The sequence below is a fragment of the Gouania willdenowi genome, chromosome 3 (genome assembly GCF_900634775.1).
Source record: "Gouania willdenowi chromosome 3, fGouWil2.1, whole genome shotgun sequence".
NCBI classification, from domain to species: domain Eukaryota; kingdom Metazoa; phylum Chordata; class Actinopteri; order Blenniiformes; family Gobiesocidae; genus Gouania; species Gouania willdenowi.
Genome location: NC_041046.1, coordinates 11,744,192 through 11,767,718, shown reverse-complemented (window position 1 = coordinate 11,767,718; position 23,527 = coordinate 11,744,192). Strand labels below are relative to the sequence as shown.

The 23,527-nt window shown below is 37.2% G+C and overlaps 1 protein-coding gene across 2 annotated transcripts; it reads left to right on the top strand.

The window, feature by feature from the left end:
• Positions 1 to 1,753: 1,753 nt before the first annotated feature.
• On the top strand, positions 1,754 to 23,402 carry cers3a (ceramide synthase 3a). 2 transcript variants are annotated; one of them, XM_028441504.1, is made up of 12 exons: positions 1,754 to 1,860; positions 1,990 to 2,059; positions 9,853 to 10,054; positions 10,195 to 10,312; positions 11,359 to 11,477; positions 11,559 to 11,616; positions 11,793 to 11,843; positions 12,718 to 12,810; positions 14,310 to 14,438; positions 15,855 to 15,961; positions 19,300 to 19,453; positions 21,629 to 23,402. In XM_028441504.1, exons 3-12 carry the CDS (start codon positions 9,882 to 9,884, stop codon positions 21,806 to 21,808), a joined length of 1,182 nt encoding a protein of 393 aa, XP_028297305.1. In that variant the 5' UTR covers positions 1,754 to 1,860; positions 1,990 to 2,059; positions 9,853 to 9,881; the 3' UTR covers positions 21,809 to 23,402. The 2 variants fall into 2 exon arrangements, with proteins under 2 accessions (XP_028297305.1, XP_028297296.1); XM_028441495.1 differs by lacking the exon at positions 1,754 to 1,860 and having other exon boundaries at positions 1,900 to 2,059.
• Positions 23,403 to 23,527: the final 125 nt, after the last annotated feature.

The window sequence follows — 23,527 nt, the reverse complement described above, 5'->3', positions numbered from 1 at the left end:
TGGGTTAGTTTTACTTATACCTACTGTTGCTGACTATTGTTTAGTATTTGAGTAAAATCACTTGATCACGCCTTTTCTATAACATCTATCCATTTTCTGACCCGCTTGCTCCTTTTTTCGGGGTGGCGGGGTCTGCTGGTGCTTATCTCCAGCTCTCATTGGGATTTAGCTGTAAGGTAAAGCTTGAAACAGTGAAAAGGCATATGATTAGGACCAGCTCATTTATTTCATTGGCTTTATCTTCTCACACTTGGACGTGTCTGGAGTCAGGGTGAGGATATGGGGCCACGCCCAGCCCATGCATTATTAAAACAGAACTTTTTACTTTGTGATTAGTGCCCTGAGATGACTTGTGTTTGGTGTAATGAATACAATTTAATTAAACTGATTAAACATGACAACAGAAATAAGAAGCGAACACAGACACAAATTATGACTGACAAATTAATATAAATACAGTCCATAATACAAGAAAAACCTGAAATCTATCCTAAAAGGTACACTGATAATAAAAATGAATAGAATCCTTTCAGGAGCAGCACAAACCCATGTCTGCTTAGCAACCTCAGGGTGCAATGGTGAAAGTCAACCTGTTGATGTGGGTCAGTTTAAACGTGGACAGATTTCCATACAGCTGACCTGTTAATTATTAGAGGCATTATGATGAGGTCATTGTGTGCTCGCTGTAGTGTGCACACATTCCCACCCTAAACCACACAAGGACAGAGCCATCAGTAAACATCGTAAGGCCAAATCCTCAGTGTGTTTTAGGATAAAGATCAGGATACGTGACGTCAGGCTTTACTGCCAACGATGAAGATAAACAATTATAATGTAAAAATGGTCAGTCAAAGAGAAAGAGTAAATGGCGTTAATTGCAACTACCACCGAAGTAGTCCACAGTTGCCCTAATCATTGATAAATCAGGGAGGTGTGTAGTTGCTGATCAAGATAAATCAAAAGGCCACTACCTGATGACATAATCAAAAAAAGCTGCAATGCCTTCATTGCAGATTTGAACTCAATTCACCTTAGTCCTGTTTGATTTTTGTGCTCTACTCTACATCTACATGGAATTTAAAAATATCTTATAGAATTAGTTTCTTGAGAGCAAAGAAATATTAAATGAAGTATTTTAGCAATATGCAAAGTCTCATTAAAAACAACTTTCCAATCAATTTTGAACAGAGTAGAGCAGACAAGAATAGAAAAGTAAAGGTGGGACGATACTTTCTGCGACAAGATAGCAGAATTAAAAAGTTGCAAAATGTAACATGGAGGGTATGAGTGGTATCGCAGGGGGCCAGTAGATCTGCTGCACACCAGATTGGTATGGTTTGGTTTTATTATGTTCTATTGAGTTGAAAAGATCCTAACCAAAGCAGATAAATGCAAAGTTGTTTTTCCAGTTGCAGTTTCTTGCCTTTTTTTTCCTTTCCAGAAATATCGTTGTTAACTTAGCGTATCGTCGCACAGCTCTGAAAACAAACAGAATAGGAACAGGATGGCAGGCAACAGAGAGAAACTACAACACACGAGTTCAAACTAACAGATTCATTGGGATGTGAGATAAAAAAATATACACAGTTCAGTTGATGATTTAGCAGTAATGACTGTTCATGGGGAAAGTCAGCAGTCTCTCTCTCTCTCTCTCTCTCTCTCTCTCTCTCTCTGTCCTTTGTTTCTCAGCATTTGTTTAGTGGGAGAACTGGCTTTTGTTCTTTATCAGGAACATTATGCAAACATGGTTATTAGAGCCCTGGAGGGCAGGGACAGGGAAGGATTGTATGTTGTGGCAATCCTCTGGCCTACCTGCCTGTACTTCCTGGACAGCACTAAGACAAAAAAAAAGCTTCCCAGGTAATTGTGACTGCGATGGGTGTAACCCTTAAGAATGTCAAACAAAGAGAGTTGGTGGCTGCTTGTCCTGGAGGTGGGAGGGAGATCAGGGGCATAGAGGATTTCACCTTCTACCTTCATTTCCCACAGCAAACACAAGCTGTCAGCTGCAGTGGTAACAACTGCCCCCACTTGTTCTTGTTGCGTTGACGCTGCAAAGGTAAGTCTTTGTGTTCTTGTGACCTTGGAGTGTGACTGTGTTAGCTTTGACTTTAAATGTGACTGACAGATCCCAGTGTTTCCTCTTTCATTTTGGCTTTAATGGGAGCTAATGTGATGACCTTAGATTGACTTAAGTACCTGTAGCTTCAGATCCAAGGACAGGACTTTTCTGTCAGGATGTGACAGATTAGGATGATTGAAGTGGAAGCCCTCTGGATGCTTGAAACCAGAAGAGGTCTGCTTGCAATGGTGTTTGTGTTTTAAACCTGGCACCAGGAGAAGAGAGCACATAATCTTGTTCTTGCCTTTCTTGCCATTGAACTATAGAATTGATTTTATAAGGCACACTATGGGGTAGCTCCAGGTTACTTTTTAGATCTCCTCACCTGCTATTCTACCATTCTTTCTCTAAGGTCTACTAACCAATCTCTTCTGGTCATACCTCAAACCCAGTTGGAATCCAAAGGTGACCAAGTCTTCTCAGTTGTTGGTTCTAAGTTTTTGATTAGTTCATTCCTTGCCATTAGATTATCACCATCCACCGACTCCACAAACACATCTTTTTTCTCTAACCCAAAACTCTCACTAAGATACCACTGCCATTGCATGTTTTACTGGTTCATATTTTATCTGTGTATTATTTACTGCAATGTATCATATTACTGTTTTCTTTCTTGTTTGTTATTTTTATTGAACAGAACTTTGGTCAACAGTTGTTTTTAATGTGCTTTAAAAAATTTTTTACTTGACTAAAAGTTTGGGAACATATATCTTTGTCTAAGCTCAGGTTCAAAGCTCTTAATATTGGTATCCATTGTACAGCCAGCAGCTTTATGAAAGTGGAATGACAGGTACTTTGACTGCAGGCAAATCACTTTGAATGTCACTCCTAATGCTATGCAAACAGCTAGCAGACAAGGAGAAGCAGTGCATTTGTAACACCCGAGGTTATGAAAAACAGGCCTTTAAGCTATTGTTACGGTTAGACGAAGATTTGATTCCTTCGCCCTAATTCATGACCATTCTTGTCCCAATTTTGGACTTGTTTCTTTATAGAAGTTGTCACCAAATTAGTTATTTTTTACATTTAAAAACTGGGTTTAGCTCCAAAGCAGATCAGATCAGGACAAGCAAGTATAGAAAAAAGATTGAATGGGCGGTTATGTGAAATGTTTCATTGGGGAAACGATACTTCTGGTGAGATGTCTTAATGCTTGAGATTTCCTGAAATCCTGTTCTTTTTCAAATGGAAACTTACCCAATGCTTTTCTCTAATTTAAAGCAACACAGTTAATCACAGAATATGGATCAGTTTGGAATGTTACCCATATTTTAAAACACAACATAATAATCAGTGTTTAGCACTCTAATATTTGTAAGTTTGAAAAAGACAACACAACTGTAGACTGTGAAACAGTGATTTGCCCACCGATGGCCTCCACTAGTGTTGTACTCAGGCCCACATTATCCGAGACCAAGACTTGCCCAAGACCGGAACGTACCGAGACCAAGACGAGAGCAAGATTTTTGGGATTCGAGACCAAGCCGAGACTGAGACCATGAAAAGTATGAACCATTAAAGATTATTTTCTCTTTCCTTTCTTTTAAATCCATTTGACAGACAAAAACAAGGAGTCTAAAACGCTTTCCAAGCACGACATGCAAAAATCTCAAAATGGAGAAATTTGTTCAACTAAAAAAATCCTTCTATGTATTTAAAAGCCATTGATAAGTTCAGAATTAATTTTAAATATATGAATATCAGATGTTTATTTGTCAGGTGAATGAGGCGTAAGGTAAGAACATTTCTGAGGAGAAATAAGATATCCCAGTGTTTGCAGGTGTGGACACATAAGACACTGGGAATGATTTTCAATCAGAGAGCTGTCGCTAATGCTAAATGTTGAATTAATCAGGAATAGTTACCAGTGTTTCTCCTTATTATCACATTGATGAAGTTGTAGAAAATCAAACCATTGCTGGTCTCGGCTGGTCTTGATGGAAAATTCCATGTCTGGCCCATCCAAGACAAGACCAAGACCTTCAAAGTTGGGTCTTGAAACCAAGACTGGTCCTCTACAAGTACCAGTACTACAACACTACCTTTTAATTCCCATATCTTTGTGCAGGCTTAGTGGATAAAGAACTAGAGATCAGAGCAGAGGTAACCATTTGTGGGAACTTGCTTAAATATTAATTCCTAACAAATAAACAGGAGCAGTGTGATTTACTGTACATACAGGTCTGAATGAGGTACTAGTGTTTAGTTCCTGATATAGCTGCTTCACTAAAGTTAAAAACAATCCAGCGTTGTGAGAAAGTCGAGCCCTGAGGTCCTAGTCTCAAGTTTAACAGGTGGTGACTTCCTGGAGTTCAGGAAACTAAAAGGTTTGGGTGTGACCAGGTCCACCTCAGGTATTACAGTGTTAAATAGACTTTGTGTAAGTGATCGCACATGTTTCATGGTGATTGTACCAAACTAAGTCAAAGGTCATCTTGGTCATGATTAGTTTCATTCAGTATTATGTCCAAAATAACCTTATATTTTATTAGAATAATCTTCATGTAAGGGCGTTTCTACAAACAAACGCCAACAATGGAATAAGTAAGGGTGTAAATCACCAGTTTCATGATACTTTATATGATTTGGACAACATCACGAAGTCTTCCACAATTTCATTCTCATTCAATTCAGAGGTTTTCCATCGATATAAGACAATGTTATTAACCTATTTAACACAATTAGTTACAGTTCACCTAATGCAGGGGTGTCTAACTCATTTTAGTCCAGGAGCCAAATATGACCTTTTAACACAAAGGCATATACTGACGATGACAATGTTGACTGATGATTTAAGTTTATTTGGATTTGATTTGGTCATTGCTTAACCAGTCGATGTGTCGATCAGATCGATGTATCATTACACACAGCGTGATTAGAGATCATTTTACTGTAGCAACTCGGCCACAGTCCTCATCAGGTTCAGTAGATAGATAGATAGATAGATAGATACTTTATTCATCTCCAAGAGAAATTCACAGTTCCAGCAGTAGGTAGTAGTGAAAGTGAGCTGAGGACCTCAGGAGTCACTGAGTTAAAAATGTGTTTGCTGCATATTGCAGTGTTTGATTAGATCCATAAAAGATGACAGTGTAATGCTGTGCTACACCCAGCTGTGGTGTGTGTGCATTAATAATGGGGTAATCAATAATCATATGTTAAAATTATGAAACAACTTAGAAATGATTCAAATACTTTCATTTTGTCTTCTTTTTTTAAATATATGTTAAAGTTTTGTTTATTCAGACAAGGCTTTTCAGGAAATGTTTATCTCCTGACATGTTTCAACTGTCATGTTGTCATGTTGGACACATGAAAGCCATCAGAAAATGCTTTGATGCTTTCCTTTGATTTGATGCTTTCCTTATGAGAGAACTCGTAGATACATCAAGGCATATCACCTCTGAGGAAGACTGGCAGTTGACAGTCGAAACATTAAAGCAAATTTGTGGCCACAATTAAAACATTTTTTTAACCATAACCATGTACTGTATTTGATAAAAGAGTGAATGCTGAGCGATTTAGGATCAAGGTATAGAAAAATCCAGCATTATTTTAGCAACATGGATTTAGAACTGAGAAATCAAATTTCATGTCAATTTTTTATTGTATGAGACCACGAGACGTTTGATTTTGGGATTAGTTGTCCTTAAGGAAGAGTAAATCAATGCTTGTATCGAGGTAGTATGACAAGGCTTTCTCCATCTCCACCCAGTCAGCCCCCCTTTGCCTTATGTGGGGGTTTCTTTGAGAAACTTTTGTGTATTTCTGCTGTCATTTTGCTTGTTTATTAATACTTTGGGTTTGCAGAGTCATTTTTATGTTTTTTTTTTTCCTGTCTTTTTGTACTTTTGTTTTCATTTTCTGTAAATTTGTATTTGTTTTTGAGTCATTCTGTGTATTTTTGTGGTCGTTTTGTGTTACTTGGAGTAATTTTGTGTATTACTGTTGTCATTTCATAGAGTGTGTGTGTGTGTGTGTGTGTATTGTGTGTATTTTCTGTTTTTTTGTCTTTTACTGTATTTTATGTTGTAATTCTTTGTAAAAGAAAAATGTCAAGACTTTCTTTATAGATTTTCCAGTATGAACACATACAGATTATTTCCAAAAAATTAGAATATCATGGAAAAGTTGTTTAATTTCCATAATTCCATTCAAAAAGTTAAACTTTCATAGATTATAGATTCAGGGCCCACAATTTAAACAGAACCGAACAGAACATTGCACCCCAAATCATGACTGACTGTGTATATTTGACACTAGACCTCAAGTAGCTTGGGTTCTGTTCCTCACCCGTCTTCCTCCAAACCCTTGGACCTTGAATCCTGAATGAAAGGCACACTTTACTTTCATTGGAAAAGAGGACCATGGACCACTGTATATCTAATATATCTACGGAGTCTACGATCAGACCTGCTGTTCAGTTCTACCTGAGCCCGTCAATGGGTCTTTAGTTTACTATAAACATCAAAGTCAAAACTTTGTCACTGTGGAATACTACAGGCCCTGCTAGAGCTGTTGGTAGAGGGAGTGGCAAAGTCAACACTGTTTAATAAAACAGTGATAGAGCTCTGGTCACTTTGTGATTTTGTACACACACACACACACACACACCAACATATTGACTTCATCATGGTCAGCTCTCAGTTGATTGTTTGTTGCTAAGGTGCAGTCAAAGATTCCATTGTCAGCTCTTTCTCTGTTGTGCTGTGCCTCGCTCACGCTCTCTATGCCTTTGTTTCTGTGTGTGTGAGTTCACTGTTGGAAAGACGTGGGAGGGATCTGAGAAAAGGGCGGGATCAATAGGTCAATATTTGTTTAGGAAACAGAGCTTTATGTACACTACAGTAACTGTAACATCTGCCTGTGAAGCAAGGTCACGCTCTGAAAGATGATCCACTGCTGATAGGAAAAGATGAGCAGAATCATTATTTATTGCTCACTAGAAGCTTTTTTAATGTTGAGAAAGACCCAGGAAAGTTTGTAAAAAAAAAAAAAGTATTCAAGCAATTTGTCCAATGAAATGTATTTAATAAAACAATTAACACTGTCAAACTAATTTTAGTTCAGGAGACAAATATGGGGCAGTTCATCTAAAGTGAGCCACAGATGTTAGGCAGGTAAATTAGTCATTTAATCATTATTGTGCCCTAGTTTAAACTTCTATGTGTAAATAAATTTTAAAATATGTACGGCACTGATGATATTAAAGAAATAAGTGACAGATTTCCATCCCTGCACGATCTTCACTTTCAAATTGTTTGATTTTGTGGCCAATTTTCAGGTAATTTGGAAAATTTTGTGAAATAATTTGAAGAAAATTGCCGAATTTTGGAAAAATATATTTGTGGAGTTTCATTGAATTTGTGTATTATTTTGGACTAACTGAATTAGTTAACAGTTTACATAATTATTCATTGTTTGACCCTCGGGCCTTGAGTTTGACATGTGCTAACTCGCTACTCAATAGAGGGGTTTCACCTATTTCACGTTCTGAGCAGTAACTCGGATGCGCGGCCATGTTGGAGGCACTCGGAGGTAAACACTGCGATGGTTATACCACAGAATAGCTCCTCAAAATGCATTATAGATGCAAAGGCACACAGTGAAAGACTTGGTCCACAGGAAAGGGAACGATATTTGGAAAAGTTACGGTTTATTGGTGGTGCAGATTCATACGAGTCGGCTCCCTAGTCTTGGATCAATAACGACCAGGAGAGTCTTCCGTCTAATATGTATCCTGATACCATCAACTACCTGCATTTCCCGCCAAGCCCATACACAGCGGAAGACCTTAAATCTTACCAAAGTTGGGAGGCCTATAACCAGATGGTGTGTAGATGGGTGAGACCATGAAGGAGATGCAGTATCAAGTCATCAATGACAGATGTGTCGTGAAGGCCAAAGTACGTAATGCAATAACTGTAAAAGGTCAGACCTTATACTTGGAATACAATGAGAAATACAGTAGATTTTAGCTCTACATTTTAACAACTATGTTACTACTGTAGCAGGCTATTAAATGTGATTACATTAAGTCAATAATGCCACATGCAGTAGCTTGATATGTATTATATTATTATTATCACACTGCTATCAACACTTCACTTACCTGACAATAAATGGGCCGAACAAATTCAGATGTTTTTCTGATTTTTGTCCTTGTATATCCTGGTATAGCTTCGCTAGCCACAAGCTCCTCCTTTCCTCTGATCACTTTTGACATTGTTCGCCCGAATTCTATAAAACTCCAAATGTTTTTCACGGTCTGACCGATTGGTACAGCCAAAAACACAGCAATAATTCACCATTTCCTCTTCAGGATTTGCTTGTGTGTATGTGCGCTTTGTTTACCTGCTGAGTACCTCCAATATGACGACTTCTGGGTTGATGACGCGTCGTGAAAACCCTCTATAGTCACTGTACATCTCTGTTCATAAATATCTCAATCCAACCTACTCCCACAGAGTCCACAGGTGCTAGTTTTTATAGAAGGGGCGGAGCCAACAGTACCTGTTAGTGATATAAGAAGCCAACAAAACCACCAGAATCCACCATTCTCAGCCAATTACAAAATGTGATTGTAATAGCTGGGTTTCAACCCATAGAGGGCAGTCACTATTACATTATACAGCAAAGTCCTCCAAATTTACATGACCTAAAATGTCAAGATACCCAAATACATTTGTTTTCAGTATAGAAACGAGTGGTTTTGGGGTTTAGTTACTCTTTAAGACATTTTAATTATGTAGTCACAGTAAGTGCACATGTTGAAAAGTTCAGACCCGGAGAGGCTAATCGGGAGGACTGGGACGATTCCCGGTGGGCCGGTCTGATTTTTGGGCTGCGAGGGCCAGTGTTTACGCACAATCCTCAATTACAACACTCAGTTGATCGTGCTACCGAAGTCACTGCTCCTCCACTGGCAGCTCTTTCCTTTTTATGCAGACGCATTACATCTGTGCACTCTGTCAGTTTCAGGGGTGTCCAAACTTGGTCCTGGAGGGTCGGTGGTCCAACAGGTTTTTATAATGTCCCTGCTCCAACACAGCTGGGACACTCCTGAGCAAAGCTGATTCAGGATATCATAAGTGTTGGAGCAGGGACACATTGAATTCCTGGTGGACCGCGTTTAGACACCCCTGGTATAGACATATGAACTACAGATGCATGAGGTGTGGCCACACCCCCTCCCATTTGCACCCCCACAGCCCATCAGCCTTGAATCCCTACTTAATTATGCTTAAAAAAATAAGAATCTGAATTAAAACTCAATGTCTGAATAATTGATATTGAATAATTAATGCATTTATCTATGCATTTAATATGATTTGCCATCTTGTTTTTAATAAATGAAGCAGGGGATTAATTTTAGCTGAAGAATTTTAAATTTTTCTAGGGGGGGTACAGCAGAAAAGGTTTGTAACCACTGCTTTCATTGATAAGTATAGATTCTGCTATTTTTGAACAGGACGTGTTGTAAAGACTAATGTTGGAGATGTGCGCTCATCTTGAAATAATTCTACATTTTGAAGCAACCCTCACCTGCACTGACGTGAAATATTTTAGAACAATACACTGAAATACAAGACTTTACAGAACAGCATGCTATTGTAGACTCAACACTTGATCTAAAGTGGGCGGGTCTGAGCTCCAGGGCTGAAAATGAGCCCCACTCTGGCCCTGGGGTTTAATTGTGTATTTTTGTGTGTGTGTTCCTCTGGTGTTAGGAGAACCCAGTGAGCTCACTGGAGGAGAGATGCTGGACGCTCTGTGCCAGTGGTTCTGGTCAGACAGACTGTGGCTGCCAGGCGGCTTATCATGGGCTGATCTGGAGGACAAGGAGGGCCGAGTCTATGCCAAACCTTCCCATCTTTACATCACCGTCCCATTCGCTTTCTGTTTTTTACTAATCAGATATGCCTTTGAAAAGTAAGAGCCATGTTCTATATTGTGTTAAAGTTCTAGTGCTGCCCCCTGCTCTTTGGGTGGAGGGTAGGAATGCTTCCTCTCAGATAAAAACTGTTAAGTTTTTCATTGTTTCTCCTTGCATGTGTGTGTTTGTATACCAGATGGATAGCCACGCCCCTCGCTGCTTCTGCTGGAATCAAACAGATTGTTCCTATGAGAGCAGAGGACAACCCTGTACTGCAACACTACTACACAACAAAGAGTAGAAATCCTGCTCAGGTAAACTCTGTAACCATGGCAACACGTCAAACATCAGCACCTCACCAACAGTAAAACTAAACTAAACCAAACTAATCTGTCCACTTTTTTATAGGAGCAAGAATTAACCAGGATATAGTTCTTCTTCTTCTTCTTCTTCTTCTTCTTCTACTACTACTTCTTTTGATTCTTCTTTTGATTCTTCTTTTGATTCTTCTTTTGATTCTTCTTCTTCTTCTTTTTCTACTTCTACTTTTGATTCTTCTTCTTCTTCTTCTTCTTCTTCTTCTACTTTTGATTCTTCTTCTTCTTCTACTACTTTTGATTCTTCTTCTTCTTCTTCTACTTTTGATTCTGATTCTTCTTCTTCTTCTTCTACTTTTGATTCTTCTTCTTCTTCTTCTACTTTTGATTCTGATTCTTCTTCTTCTACTACTTTTGATTCTGATTCTTCTTCTTCTTCTTCTACTTTTGATTCTTCTTCTTCTTCTTCTACTTTTGATTCTGATTCTTCTTCTTCTACTACTTTTGATTCTGATTCTTCTTCTTCTTCTACTTTTGATTCTTCTTCTTCTTCTTCTACTTTTGATTCTTCTTCTTCTTCTACTTTTGATTCTTCTTCTTCTTCTACTACTTTTGATTCTTCTTCTATTACTAATACTAATACTTTTCTTCTACTATTTATTTTTTTTCTTCTACTATTTATTCTTTTTCTTCTATCGATTCATCTTCTATTGATTTCTACTTTGTGCATTTTTAGTGCAGGTATTCTTTTGCCATTTTATGCCATATTCGTGTACCTCCCTAATCCTTCTCAAAATAAATGTTGTTTTAATACATCGGTTTGGTTTCATCTCACTCGACCATGAATGGCAAACACTAATTGTTTTTCCAAAAAGCCTTACTTTGATTAAAAGGTTTTCCATTACAAAGAGAACTGCTGGTTGTTGGTTTTTCTTTCCTAATCATACACAGAACTTTGCGTGTTCTTCTTCCTGCTTGGGAATGTTTCTTATCCAACTGTTTACTCTAACCCCTGAATTTATTGATTTGGTTTTGATTTCCAGAATGACATCAATGGGCTGTCCAAGAAAAGCAGTTTGTCTGTGAGACAAGTAGAGCGTTGGTTCAGACGACGCAGAACACAGGACCGACCTGGAGTCCTGAAGAAGTTCAGAGAAGCCAGGTCACTCTTCTTCTTCTGTTGATATCATTGATTATCACAGTAGATTCAGTTTGGTACATTCCTCCTCTTTACTTCCCACAGCTGGAGATTGGTGTTCTACATTTGTGCATTTATTGGTGGGATATTTGCATTGTATGATGTGAGTATCTATTACTTTGCCTCGTTACGTTAATCTATAAGAACAATTATTAGTAGTAGTTTGAATTTTGACCAGCAATGGTAATTTAAATGTATCCAATAACTGTGGTTGTTTTAGATTATGCTCTACATTCCATAAACCCTGTGGTTCTAAAATTCTTTCTTTGGATTTTTCAGAAAGTTTGGCTTTTTGATACAAAAGAAGTGTGGACTGGCTTTCCAAAGCAGGTTAGTTACTTCCTCTGTAAATCTTCTCACATTTTCCTTGAGACAACTAGAAGTAGAGTTTGTCTGATTCATACAGTTTGGACTGGTTTTGTCCATTGGCTGATCGAACTGATTTCCACCCAAATATTTAGATTTGTCTTTTGCTCTGAAAACCTATGCAATGGTTCTCACGTTTGGTGAATCTTGATTGGACTGTTTAATATTCCTCTGCTAAACACTGAATAGTAGCTATACTCTGTATTTGTAACACACCTTAATAAACACAATCAAAAAGTAGTTCTAGAGAACTTTTTTTATCTGGGGTTGCCATACAATTGGGATATCAAAATGGGGTCACGACCCGAAAAAAGATTGGGAACCTCTGCTTAAGGGGTTTCGTACAATACATTCCTTATCACGAAAACAAAAACCAAACCGTAAAAAAAAGACATACGTTTGCAGCAATAAGAGTGAGCTGTGGTAGAGATCAGCAACATTACCGGTCAATTTTCGACATCGGTATCGGTTTTTCTACCGATTTTGAAAAACCAGAACTGTATGTGCTGCTCTGCCTCAAGCTTTGTGTAACTGATGTACTTTGTTCATGGTGTTTCAGTGCTACCTAGTGGTGGAGAGGAATATTGTTTGGCTTTCCTAACCTGACCTTTTGATACAGATTGTTTTCTATCAGAACTGAGTTTTTGTAGTTTTTTTTTTAGTATCATTATTTTACCTTTATTTAACCACGTAATCATTGAGAACCAATTTTCATTTGCAACATTGACCTGGCCAAGTGGAAGAAGATATGAAAGAGAGTTCCATCAGAAAATATGAAGTTAATTGAAAGTTAGTGAGTGTCCATCTGATCAGATGATATCTGTGTGTGTGTCTGCAGTCCATGCTGGACTCTCAGTACTGGTATTATGTCCTGGAGATGAGCTTCTATGGGTGTCTCCTCTTCAGCGTTGCCTTTGATGTCAAACGAAAGGTGAGAAATGTTTCTTTAGCAACTTTTAGCAGAACACCATTTTTGTGAATGTCTGAATATGACATATACTGTGACCAAGTGTTTGACACAATTTAATGCAAAGAAAGAGTGGGCACTACTTATCCCTAAAGCTGCTAAAGTAGGCTTCATAGATCAATAAATCAAAGATAATTTGCTCAAAACAAAATGTAAAAGATAAAATTGTTTTGATTTCCACTGTAAACACTCTCTTATTGACATTGTTGGAAAAGTTTCATGCATTGCATTGTGGGATGTGGAATCCAGTAGACGTGGTTCTCAAAATTTTGGCTTCTCTCAAAACCTGGTGCTATTGATACGGTTACCGAAGTACAAGTATATAGCGTCTTAGGTTTAGGGTTAGGTTGTAACCCTATATCACAACAGTTTTTAGGGTTAGGTTTAGGGTAATGTTTAGTCTTAGTCACGTGACCTAAACTGGCCAATGACTGACCTATCACGTGACCTAAACTGGTCAAATAGGGGTGCTGTGTGCGAATACATTGTCGGTATATTGATACGGCAACCGTACGGATAGCCACTGCTTTATTTCTGTCGATTTTATAATTTCTGGTCATCTCCCGCCTGGTGTAGGACCAAGGCTGACTCTTGTATTTTCAGTTCATGTTCTAAAAATAATTTTCATCATCATTATAATTATCATTTTTCACAAAAAAAAATTCCACTCTTTCTCTCTCTCAAGTCCCCCTTGTACTGCCATCATCACGTACCCCCATTTGAGAAACACTGCCATAGACGGATGCATAGAAGTGTTCTTACTTCATTCTTTCTGTGATTTCTTTTTTGTTCTTGTTTGTTCTCGGTATTCCCATGTGATATCATGTCCTTCTGCCACACATTCAATTTTGATATTTCTGTGTAAATGAGAATGTTTCAAGTAGCAATTTTACATCTTTTTTATGGGCAAGTCCATAAAGTTGACACTACAGCTCCTGTTTTAGTGACCAGAAGTACAGCTTTAATCTGTGTTCAATTTCCTTGACTAGCGCTTTGCCCCTCCTCCTAAAAATCAGGCGTGGTGTCAAGATTTCTCCGCCTTCTGACCATACCTTCAATAATTTACACAACTCGGCCTCTAGGTTTGTCTTGTGGGCTCTGCTACTCACTCAAAATAGGAGCCTGACGCTGTGTTTGAAATCGCATACTAATGTTCTACTCATGCCAAATGTGAGTATGTAGTGCGTTCACATTAGATAGTATGAAAAGATTGAGTACGCTAGAAATATCTGTATGTATACTATATGGGGATATTTTTGAAGTATGGACAGTTAGCATACTACTCATACTCAACCATCCCATGAATCTCCTGTTACCAGCTTCAAGCTAAAAGTCAAACATCCCCTTTTCAAAATAAAAGCACCTCTTCTTGTCTTCCATTAGTTTTTTTTTTGCTAAATCAACTTTATTTGTTGTGTTTCCGTTTGCACTGATTCAAAGTGTGTACGTCTTTCCTTTATTAGGACTTTAAAGAGCAAATCATTCACCACTTGGCCACATTGATGCTCCTGTCTTTTTCCTGGTGTGTTAACTACATCCGCATAGGAACACTGGTCATGCTGGTGCACGATGCCTCTGATGTTCTTCTGGAGGTCAGTCTCAATCATCGTTTCATTGGTAACACGTTTATTATTCTCACTCACTTCCTTTTAACTTGTTCCATTATAGTTTGAGTTTACTGATGAACACCCCCATGTGGCAAAGCTAGGGCTGGGCGATATGAACCAAAACTCATATCCAGAGGTGAAAGTAATGGATTAGAAGTACTCATGTTACTGTAATTGAGGTACTTGTACTTTTTTAGGTTCTTTTCGAAATAAGTAATATTACTTGTACTTAAGTAAGTTTGAAAGGAAGTACTTAGTTACATTTCTACACCCAACAGTTACTGAGTGAATTATTATTATTATTTGTTTTAAAATGATCAACTGACATTGTGAAACTACAAAAAAAAATGAAAAATGAACAATCAAATGCATCACATTATAGCCAACCAATCAGATTAAACGTAATGCACCGCGCCAAAACAGCACTGAACGTCGGTTATTTTCCACTTCCTTTGGTTCAGGTTGTGGTTTTTACCTATTATAGTGTTATCTATGTGTCATATTTGGCATGGCACTGTTTTAGAATTTATCAATGTAGCTATACTTAGAACCTGAAGATTTTTTTTTTTTTTTTTTAATTTTTGAATTGAATTTATTGGTGTTATTTAATTTTAAAATAATTGTACATTTTGACAAACCTTTTATTTTATATAGATTAATTTGTGGAAAAATAAATTAAGTTCCATTTGTGCAAGATTTGGTCTTTTTTTTTTTAATTCATACTTAAGATGTTTACTGTACGCAAGGGAACCGTGGCAAGATTTATTACCAAAAATAAAGTTGGGGGTGAAAGTAACTAGTAACTTTTACTTTGAGTACTATTTAATTAAGCTACTTTTTATTTGTACTTGTGTATTTTATGTATGACAGACTTGTACATGTACTTGAGTACAATTTCATTCAATAACAGACAGTACTTCTACTTGAGTAGGAAATATCAGTACTCTTTACAGTTCTGTTCATATCTCGATATTTTTTCTGAAAATGGCGATATACGATATAAATCCTGATAATTTTAATTCAAATGAAGTCTCACTAGAAAGACAATTCTGGTTGAAATTTGCTGATACAAAATGCCACACAGACACATTTATTAACAAACAGCTGCGTATGTGTCACTTCTGGCTTTTTCTCCTCTAAGGGACAGCACGTGTGAGTGAGTTCTGTTGTGTGGCTTGTTTAGTGGTAAAAAATGTATATATCGATATCGGAGATATTGTAATTTTGATATATCTTGAATCTCGATATATTCCCCAGCCCTAGGCCAAGCTAAACATATAGTAAAGGTAGATTAATATGTGTTGTTGTGAGTTGTCTTGGTGTTTATGGTGTAAACATTCATGTTTTATGTGGAATTACGTGGCTGTTGTTGATTAACAATAAAACCCCTTCTTCTTTTAGTCGGCCAAATTGTTCAACTACGCCAAATGGGAAAAAACCTGCAAAACCATCTTTGTCGTGTTTGCCATCGTGTTCATGGTAACACGACTGATCATCTTTCCTTTTTGGTAAGTCTTCACATTTAATATAGAAATGCTGTGTAACATTAAACACATAACTTGAATAGTACATTTATAAGTGCAGTAAAAGAGTCATTGGGATACTGTTTAGAAAAGTGATTCTCAACTGGTGGGTCGGGACCCAAAAGTGGGTTGCGGACAGCTGGTCAAAAATAAATAAATAAATACTTAATGTCTCTCATGTTAGACTTGTGTTTTTTATATTGAAAGAAACTTTTCTTTTGACAGGCATGTTGTGAAATGCATGTGTCATGGGAAAATATATAGATTTATGTTTTAAAAAAAGTTATATATGTGTGTTTTCAACAGCTGTTTTTGAAAAACTAAATTTGATTGATTGAATTCTAAAATGACTGTGGCAAAATGTGGGTCCCAGGGTGAGACCAGTTGAGAACCCCTGGTTTAGAAGACAGAGATGCTGTATTTAGCAGAGATGGGCAACTTTTATGACACTCATGTCACCATTTAAAATAATGACCAAATGGAGTCTTTCTAGCTTTGTGTTATTTGATAAACTTCTTAGAATTCATGAAATGTAGTTTCTTAACAATCAAATGTTCCCATTACGAGGATGTCAGGATGAATCAGTGCCAACATGACGGTATAATGGGTATAATCTTCACACAGGTTAGATTTCACACCTAAACAGTGTGTTTGGTTAGTGGTTATGGTCTGAAATGTACATTTTTAATTTATCTAATGTTTAGTAAAGCTCTAAGTTACGTATTATAGGAAAACAGGACCATGTTTCTATTTGATTTGATTTTAATTGGGTTTTTATTTGTTGGCCTCTGGGCCTTATATCATTCTTTGCCATGGAATTAATATTTTCACCAGCGTTGTTTTTTATTTCTTTGTCTTATAGCAGGATTCATTCAAGAGTATTTAACAGGTTTTGACCAAATTTTAACCAAAGATAGACCTCCATAAAACCCTGGATCTGTTTCTTATTGTTGGCTAAACTTAAAAAATTCATATCTCAAATCTCGAATCTTTATGAAATTTAACTCAGTTATGTTGGGTATCTTCTCCAGTTACCCCACCGAGTTTCAGATTGCACATTTCATTGGCATTTTTCCCCAAAAAATGAGTTTGTTCATACGTTTAGACCTATTATATGGCTAATAATGGGGATTCTTTAAAGTATGAGTGATCATGATAGCATGATTAGGATCAATGATCCAAATAATTGACAATATCTGGCAAAGAGGAGACATGGTGCTTGGTGAAGGTTTGCTCTCTCTCAGTGCTCCTGTTTGTTGATTTCAATTTAAAAAAAAATGGTTAAATGTTGCTCAAAAGAATCATATAAACAATAAAAGGTTGTTGTGTTACCTGAGTATTACCGGGGGGAGTTTAACACATCTCTTACATATTTGTTTTATATTTTGATAGTATTACTATTGTGTTACGGGTCAGTTTTCACCCATATATATTTATTTACTTTAAAGACATTCATCCTCTGGTCCAGTTTCCTTTTGTCTCAGAGACATATGTGATGGGGCAAGCGTGTCAGATCTTGTTCTGGTATCTCTTGATATTATTTGAAAGGTCTGTAGTGACATTTCTGCATGTTGATGCATCCCAGAGATGATCAGTGGCCTCATTGATCTTTTTTCTTTTCTTTGTCTGCACATGCTGTCAAAGATCAACAGTACAAGAAGTGCAATCTTTTTAAGACAGCAATGCATGTTTTTTTATTGCAAATAAATAATTACATTTATTTTTATTGCATAATTGTGACCATCACACTTCATTTTAGGGAGGATATAAATAAATGAAGGCAGTGTTACACCGAGGTGGGGGGAAGGGAACAGGGAGGAGAGACTCAAGGTAGAAAATGGAAAGAGTGGGGAAGAGTTGTAGTTGTGCACATTGTGCTTATTGTGTTGTGTAATCAAGCCAGTCTGATGACAAGTGTTAAGCTTAGGTATAATGATGGTGGCTGTGAACAGAGGGAAGGAGTGAGGGGTAATACCTAAAGCATGTATTTGGGATCAACGTGTTTAAGGTTAAGCCCAGTATGAGTTTTATCCCACAGCCCAAGGCGTGCCAGTGCATCGTAGACCAATGTATGTGTAAAAAAAATGCTACTACAAACCCAAGCGCTGCCCCGGGCCCAAAGTTGCAGCCAGGCTAGCAGAAAGAGCGGGGGCCAAGGAGCGCCAGGCCAACCCCTCACAACCGAGCAGCCCCCCAGACGCCCCCAAGATCCCAAGCCGACAGGCATCCACCCCCCCCACATACACACCCGAGAAATCCCTCATTGATCTTTGAACCCCAGCAAAAAGAAGAACAGTATAAGCATCCAACTATTCCTCATCAATGTCGTTATACGAGTCGCTATGGACTTTTTTCCTTTAAAGTTTGTCATAGAAAACACAGGCTTCATCCTAGAAGTTATCTGGAAAAGAGAAAATTTAGCTTTGAACCTCTGAACCAATGTCTTTCATTTATTTGTTTGTTTTATTGATTTATGATGTTGTTTTACATGAATTCCTTACTGTTGTGAACCTTTATGTAGCCTGTTCAAAGCTCACAGCAGAATTCAGTTTAAATCAGTATTTAATGACTCTCCCTTTAAATATGTAGATTAGGGGTCACCAACACGGTGCCCGCGGGCCCCAGGTAGCCCTCATGGACCATGTGAGGGGTCACCAACGAGCTCCATCTAAAATCTGATTTATTTTCCAGGATTCAAACTCACAAATATGAATAAATATGACAAATGTAGTTAGTACTTAGTAGAGTTAAATACTGCTGCACCTGATAACGTTTTAGTATTAAATCTTTTAATGTTTATTTTCACTACAACATTGTGACCAATGTTTGTAGGGCAGCAAATTTGGTGTATGGTCAGTGGTATATTATATATAATATGATATATAAAATATATTTTTTTAAACGCAAGGTGAATTTTTGTAAAATATGACATGACTGTTACCTTTTACAAGTGTTACATGTTATACGATTAATTAAAAGTTGTTTGTTAGAATGTAGTAAAGTATGAAGATGATAATTTCTGACTTTTTTAAGTTACGGCTAGCTTTCCTTATTATATGAACATTATTATATTATATGAACATTTAATATTTAAGAAGTGCTTTTCTAACTGATAGCCCTTCAGACTATACAGAACAGTACCTATTGAGTTGCTCACAGTTTCAGAAAGTTTGGTGACCCCTGATAAATGTCGTGATGCTAATGTAATGCAAAATAATTGTAGGACTAATTTGAATAATATTGTACAGGTTTACACAGCGAGTGAAGTTCTCACTGTTAAAACCCTGTTATAAACACACAGAACTGTTGTATTTGTGTTCCAGGCTGATCCACTGTACCTGGGTTTATCCTGTACTCTACTACCCTCCTTTCTTTGGATACTACTTCTTTAACGGGATGCTGATGGTTCTTCTTTGCCTGCACATGTTCTGGGCCTTCCTAATTGTTCGAATGGTGAAGAAATTCATGTTTGGCACTGTAAGTTATTTAAAAAATTTTTTATAATCTGCCAGCGTGCATGCACAATAAATGTTTAGGGACTGCAAATACAAATGAGCTTTCTATTATTTAGTGATTTCTGCATCAAATGTTAAGATTTAACAGCACACAGTCCTTCATTTGCAATGTTATTTATAACTGTTTTAATGATGCAAAAACACAATTTTAAACAGCTAGAAATGAAAGATATCTCATCAAACTGAAGAACCATGCCCAACAAAAGCAACCAGGAAAAAAAACCATGATGTTTTAGTCATATGCAACCATGATTATGTTACCATGGAGACAAGGAGTACATTAAATAAGTTTATGAATAGTCATCTCCTATTAGTCAGAATAATATCAGAACAAGGATAAATTATAGCTGCTGGGCAGCAATGGTGGGGGCCAGGCAATTTTAGGCACAATTAGTCAAATGTGAACAACAAACTGAGTGTGGGGAGATGAAAAAGAGGTGAGATTTTACATCAGTTGACACTTTAACTCACAGTTTCTGGCACAAGAGATGATGTTGTCGGTCACTCAGCTAATTAGCACATGGAAATGTCACCTGTAGCTTCACTGATCAAACCCAGTCACCTGTGTGTAAGCAGCTGTTAGCGTTTAAAGGCAGATTTCAAACGTCTGTCAAAAATTTAGTTATTAAGACAAAAATCCGAAAAAACACAGAGATGTTCGTTATTTGTTTTTAACAATGATTTATTGTATCTAAAAGTGAAAAACGTATTTTAAACTTACCATTTTTTCATTGAGTCAATTTTTACTCATGAGAGCAAAATTTAAAATGCTGTAAAAAATAAATAAATAAAAAAATCAATTCTTGAGATAACATTTTGATATTTTACAATTGTCATCTACAATGACTCCAAAATTTAAAAACATTGAAAATGTATTTAGCGGGAAACGCAAGCATGTGTTTACATTATCGTTTACCGTCAAACATTTTGATTTCAGCTCAATTTTTTTAATTTTTTGATTTTTGAGATCCCAAATCTGTGTGGATGGTTTGAGTAGAATAGTCTGAAAATGTAAAATACGTTTAAGAGTTTCTTCAGTATTGGGGCTACAAGCTGAAGTGGCAAATCTGTAGCACACATGGTTGTTTTGTTGAGAATTTTTACTATTTTGAACTTTAGAGACTTTTTAGGACGATTGGCCTGTTTTTGTAGCTGAGGCAGTCTGGCATGGGACTGGACCTTTGTGCAAAATGTGGGGATTTTTCCCACATTGGAAGTAAGATTTCCTCAGACGAAGAATAAAGAAAAACGTACAGGATAACAATAGGTTATCCTGTACGTAAATGTATCCAAAAACCTAATGGATACATTTACATTTTCTAGTTTTAAGCTCTACACATAAATATGTTGGTAATACAACAGTTTATTTCAGCCACCAATTCTCAATAGTGGGAAGAGATTTGGATTTGCAGATGGATATTGATCAATTTGGACTTGAATGAAGTCAAGTTTCTCACAACATCACGATCTTAAGGAATCAATTTATATTTATTGTACCGAAGGCCAGATTGGAACTAAAACGAAGATACAGTATCTGTCTGTACTTGGGGTTAAATTGTGGAATAATGTTGATAAAAAAATAAAAATGAGTGACACACTATTTATTTTTTTTAAAAATGTATTTGTATGTACATTTAGAAAGTTATGTAAAGCAGTAGAAATGTTTGTAAGAGTATAAAGTGTTTTTTGTTAAGTATACAGCATTGCATAATTTGTAATGATTTATGTTGGGCATATACATTTCAATTTTAAATTGTGATGTATTTATGAAGATTTTTGTTAGACTGAAACAAAAAAAATTAAATAAATGAACGTTATTTATCATCATGACATGGTTTCCAAAGGAAAAACTATTTGTGTTAAGATTACACACAAGAATGTTTCAATTTAGTGCAAAAACAACAAAGAAAAGGTTTATATTTTACATCTAAAAAACATTTCTGTCTAAAAACATACCTGTGTTGTGAACTATAATTGATGCAGAAAATGATCATCAACATTTTTTAACATTATTCTGCCTAAAGTTGTTCATCAGTCCCAGTAAACTGTGCAATAATTCCGAAAAATACATAACAGAATAAAACGTAGATTTTTTTCAACGTGATTTTCACGCGCTGTGCACTCGTTTGTGTTACAGCTCACCCGTGACGAGAGGAGCGATCACGAGGAGGAAGGAGAAGACAGCAGCCAATCAGAGGATGACAGCACACAGAAACTGACCAATGGGCAGGCACATAGTGAGAAAGATGACAAGAATGGCTGTTTGGGATGTTTGGCTCCACCAGAAAACCTCTGCTGGTCAAAGACTGTCTGCTGAGTCACACTCAGTGTCTCCATTGGATGTTTTCAGATCAATAGTGGTTAGGCACTTCAGAGTTTGGTACAAAAGTCCAATGAGACTGCTATGCTGCCTTAGGGTATGAGCCAACTACCATCATGAGGACAATCAATCCCCCAGTTTCTCCTTGATCAGGGTGGCTGCTACCAGCTGAAGACGACTCGAGGTAAAACATCAAAGCACTGAAGGGAACTTAAGAATACCAGGTTTTCATATAAACATTTCATTTTTACACATAAAGAGATGTGAACCGGCCTAGTCAGAACCAATAGATATGCTGTGAAATAGACTTGAAGGGAGTTTCAATCCGTCTCCTTTTGACGTGCTTTGGTTATGCTACATGAGCACTACATACTACAGTAAACTCTGACTGGGTTAGAGCTGTGTTAGCTAATCCCCTTGATTGGAGCCAAAGCGATTGAAATTCTGATCAGATTGGAAGAGTTGTTTCAACCTGATCAATGATCCAATTACACCTTTTTGATTTGCTTAATTACTTTTACTTTTCATGTTCATAGAAGGCTTGAGTGTTTTTCTTCTGTCTCACGGCACTCCTCAGTGTGCTTTCACACTGGTTCAGTCTCAGACTCTGTGCGAATGGGTGGTGGACAGCTTTTATCACCTTGGTTTGGTTTAGCTTGCATTCAGAGCGCATCTTCTGATCCGCTCCAAACAGCCTCAAGTGCAGATCCATGAGCTACCCACTAATTTAGAGACTTCTCTAGCAGAAAAACAGAAATCAGAAGCACCTAAATGCTCAAGGTTTACATTGGAAATGCTCTGAGACCGGCAGAAACAATCGCTTTAGAATTGGCATGTTTGATATGCTCTAGACTCACGACAGCCAAAGGAGGCGGACTATCAGAGCAAATGTTGGTGTGAATGCACCCTCATACTGATCCCAATTCCCTTAGAGACAATGCCACTCATTTGATAAACACAGGAACTCTTCCAGTATGCCTTTACTCTTCCAGTATGCCTTTACTCTTCCAGTATGGCTTTACTCTTCCAGTATGCCTTTACTCTTCCAGTATGGCTTTACTCTTCCAGTATGGCTTTACTCTTCCAGTATGGCTTTACTCTTCCAGTATGGCTTTACTCTTCCAGCATGGCTTTACCAGCTCGGTTTTTGCATGGAGGCAGTGAAGCTACCATCGCATCACTTAGTGGCCCCACACAGTTATTCTACTGAAGGGTCTCTGAAAATCTCAGAAATGTTTGTGCGGGTTTTATAGATCAAATGAGCACATGTTGATATTCTACTTGGTCATTTTCTCACTTAAAATTATTTCAGAACTTTCAAAGGTGGAGAATCAATAGAAATATTTGGCCTCAATGTGCTTCAGGTTTTTGTCGTTGTAGGATGGAAATGCATCTTTCAAAACTTGGAAGTATACTTCAGTGGGAACGCTCATCATACTAATAATATAGTAGACAACACTCATTGCGTTTGTAGTGCATAGTATGTTAGTATGTGATTCTGAACACAGTCCAAGACTTACCTAAGACTAAAAAGCACCGAGACCAGGACATTTCGGAGTCGAGACGGAGTCAAGATCAAGACCATGAGAATCTATTTTAAAAACTATGACAAGGTTCAACATGCAAAAATCTTCAATCTTAACAAATGTATTTAAAAGCCACTGCTAAGTCCAGAATTATTTTAAATATTTGAAAATCAGATGTTTATTTGTCAGC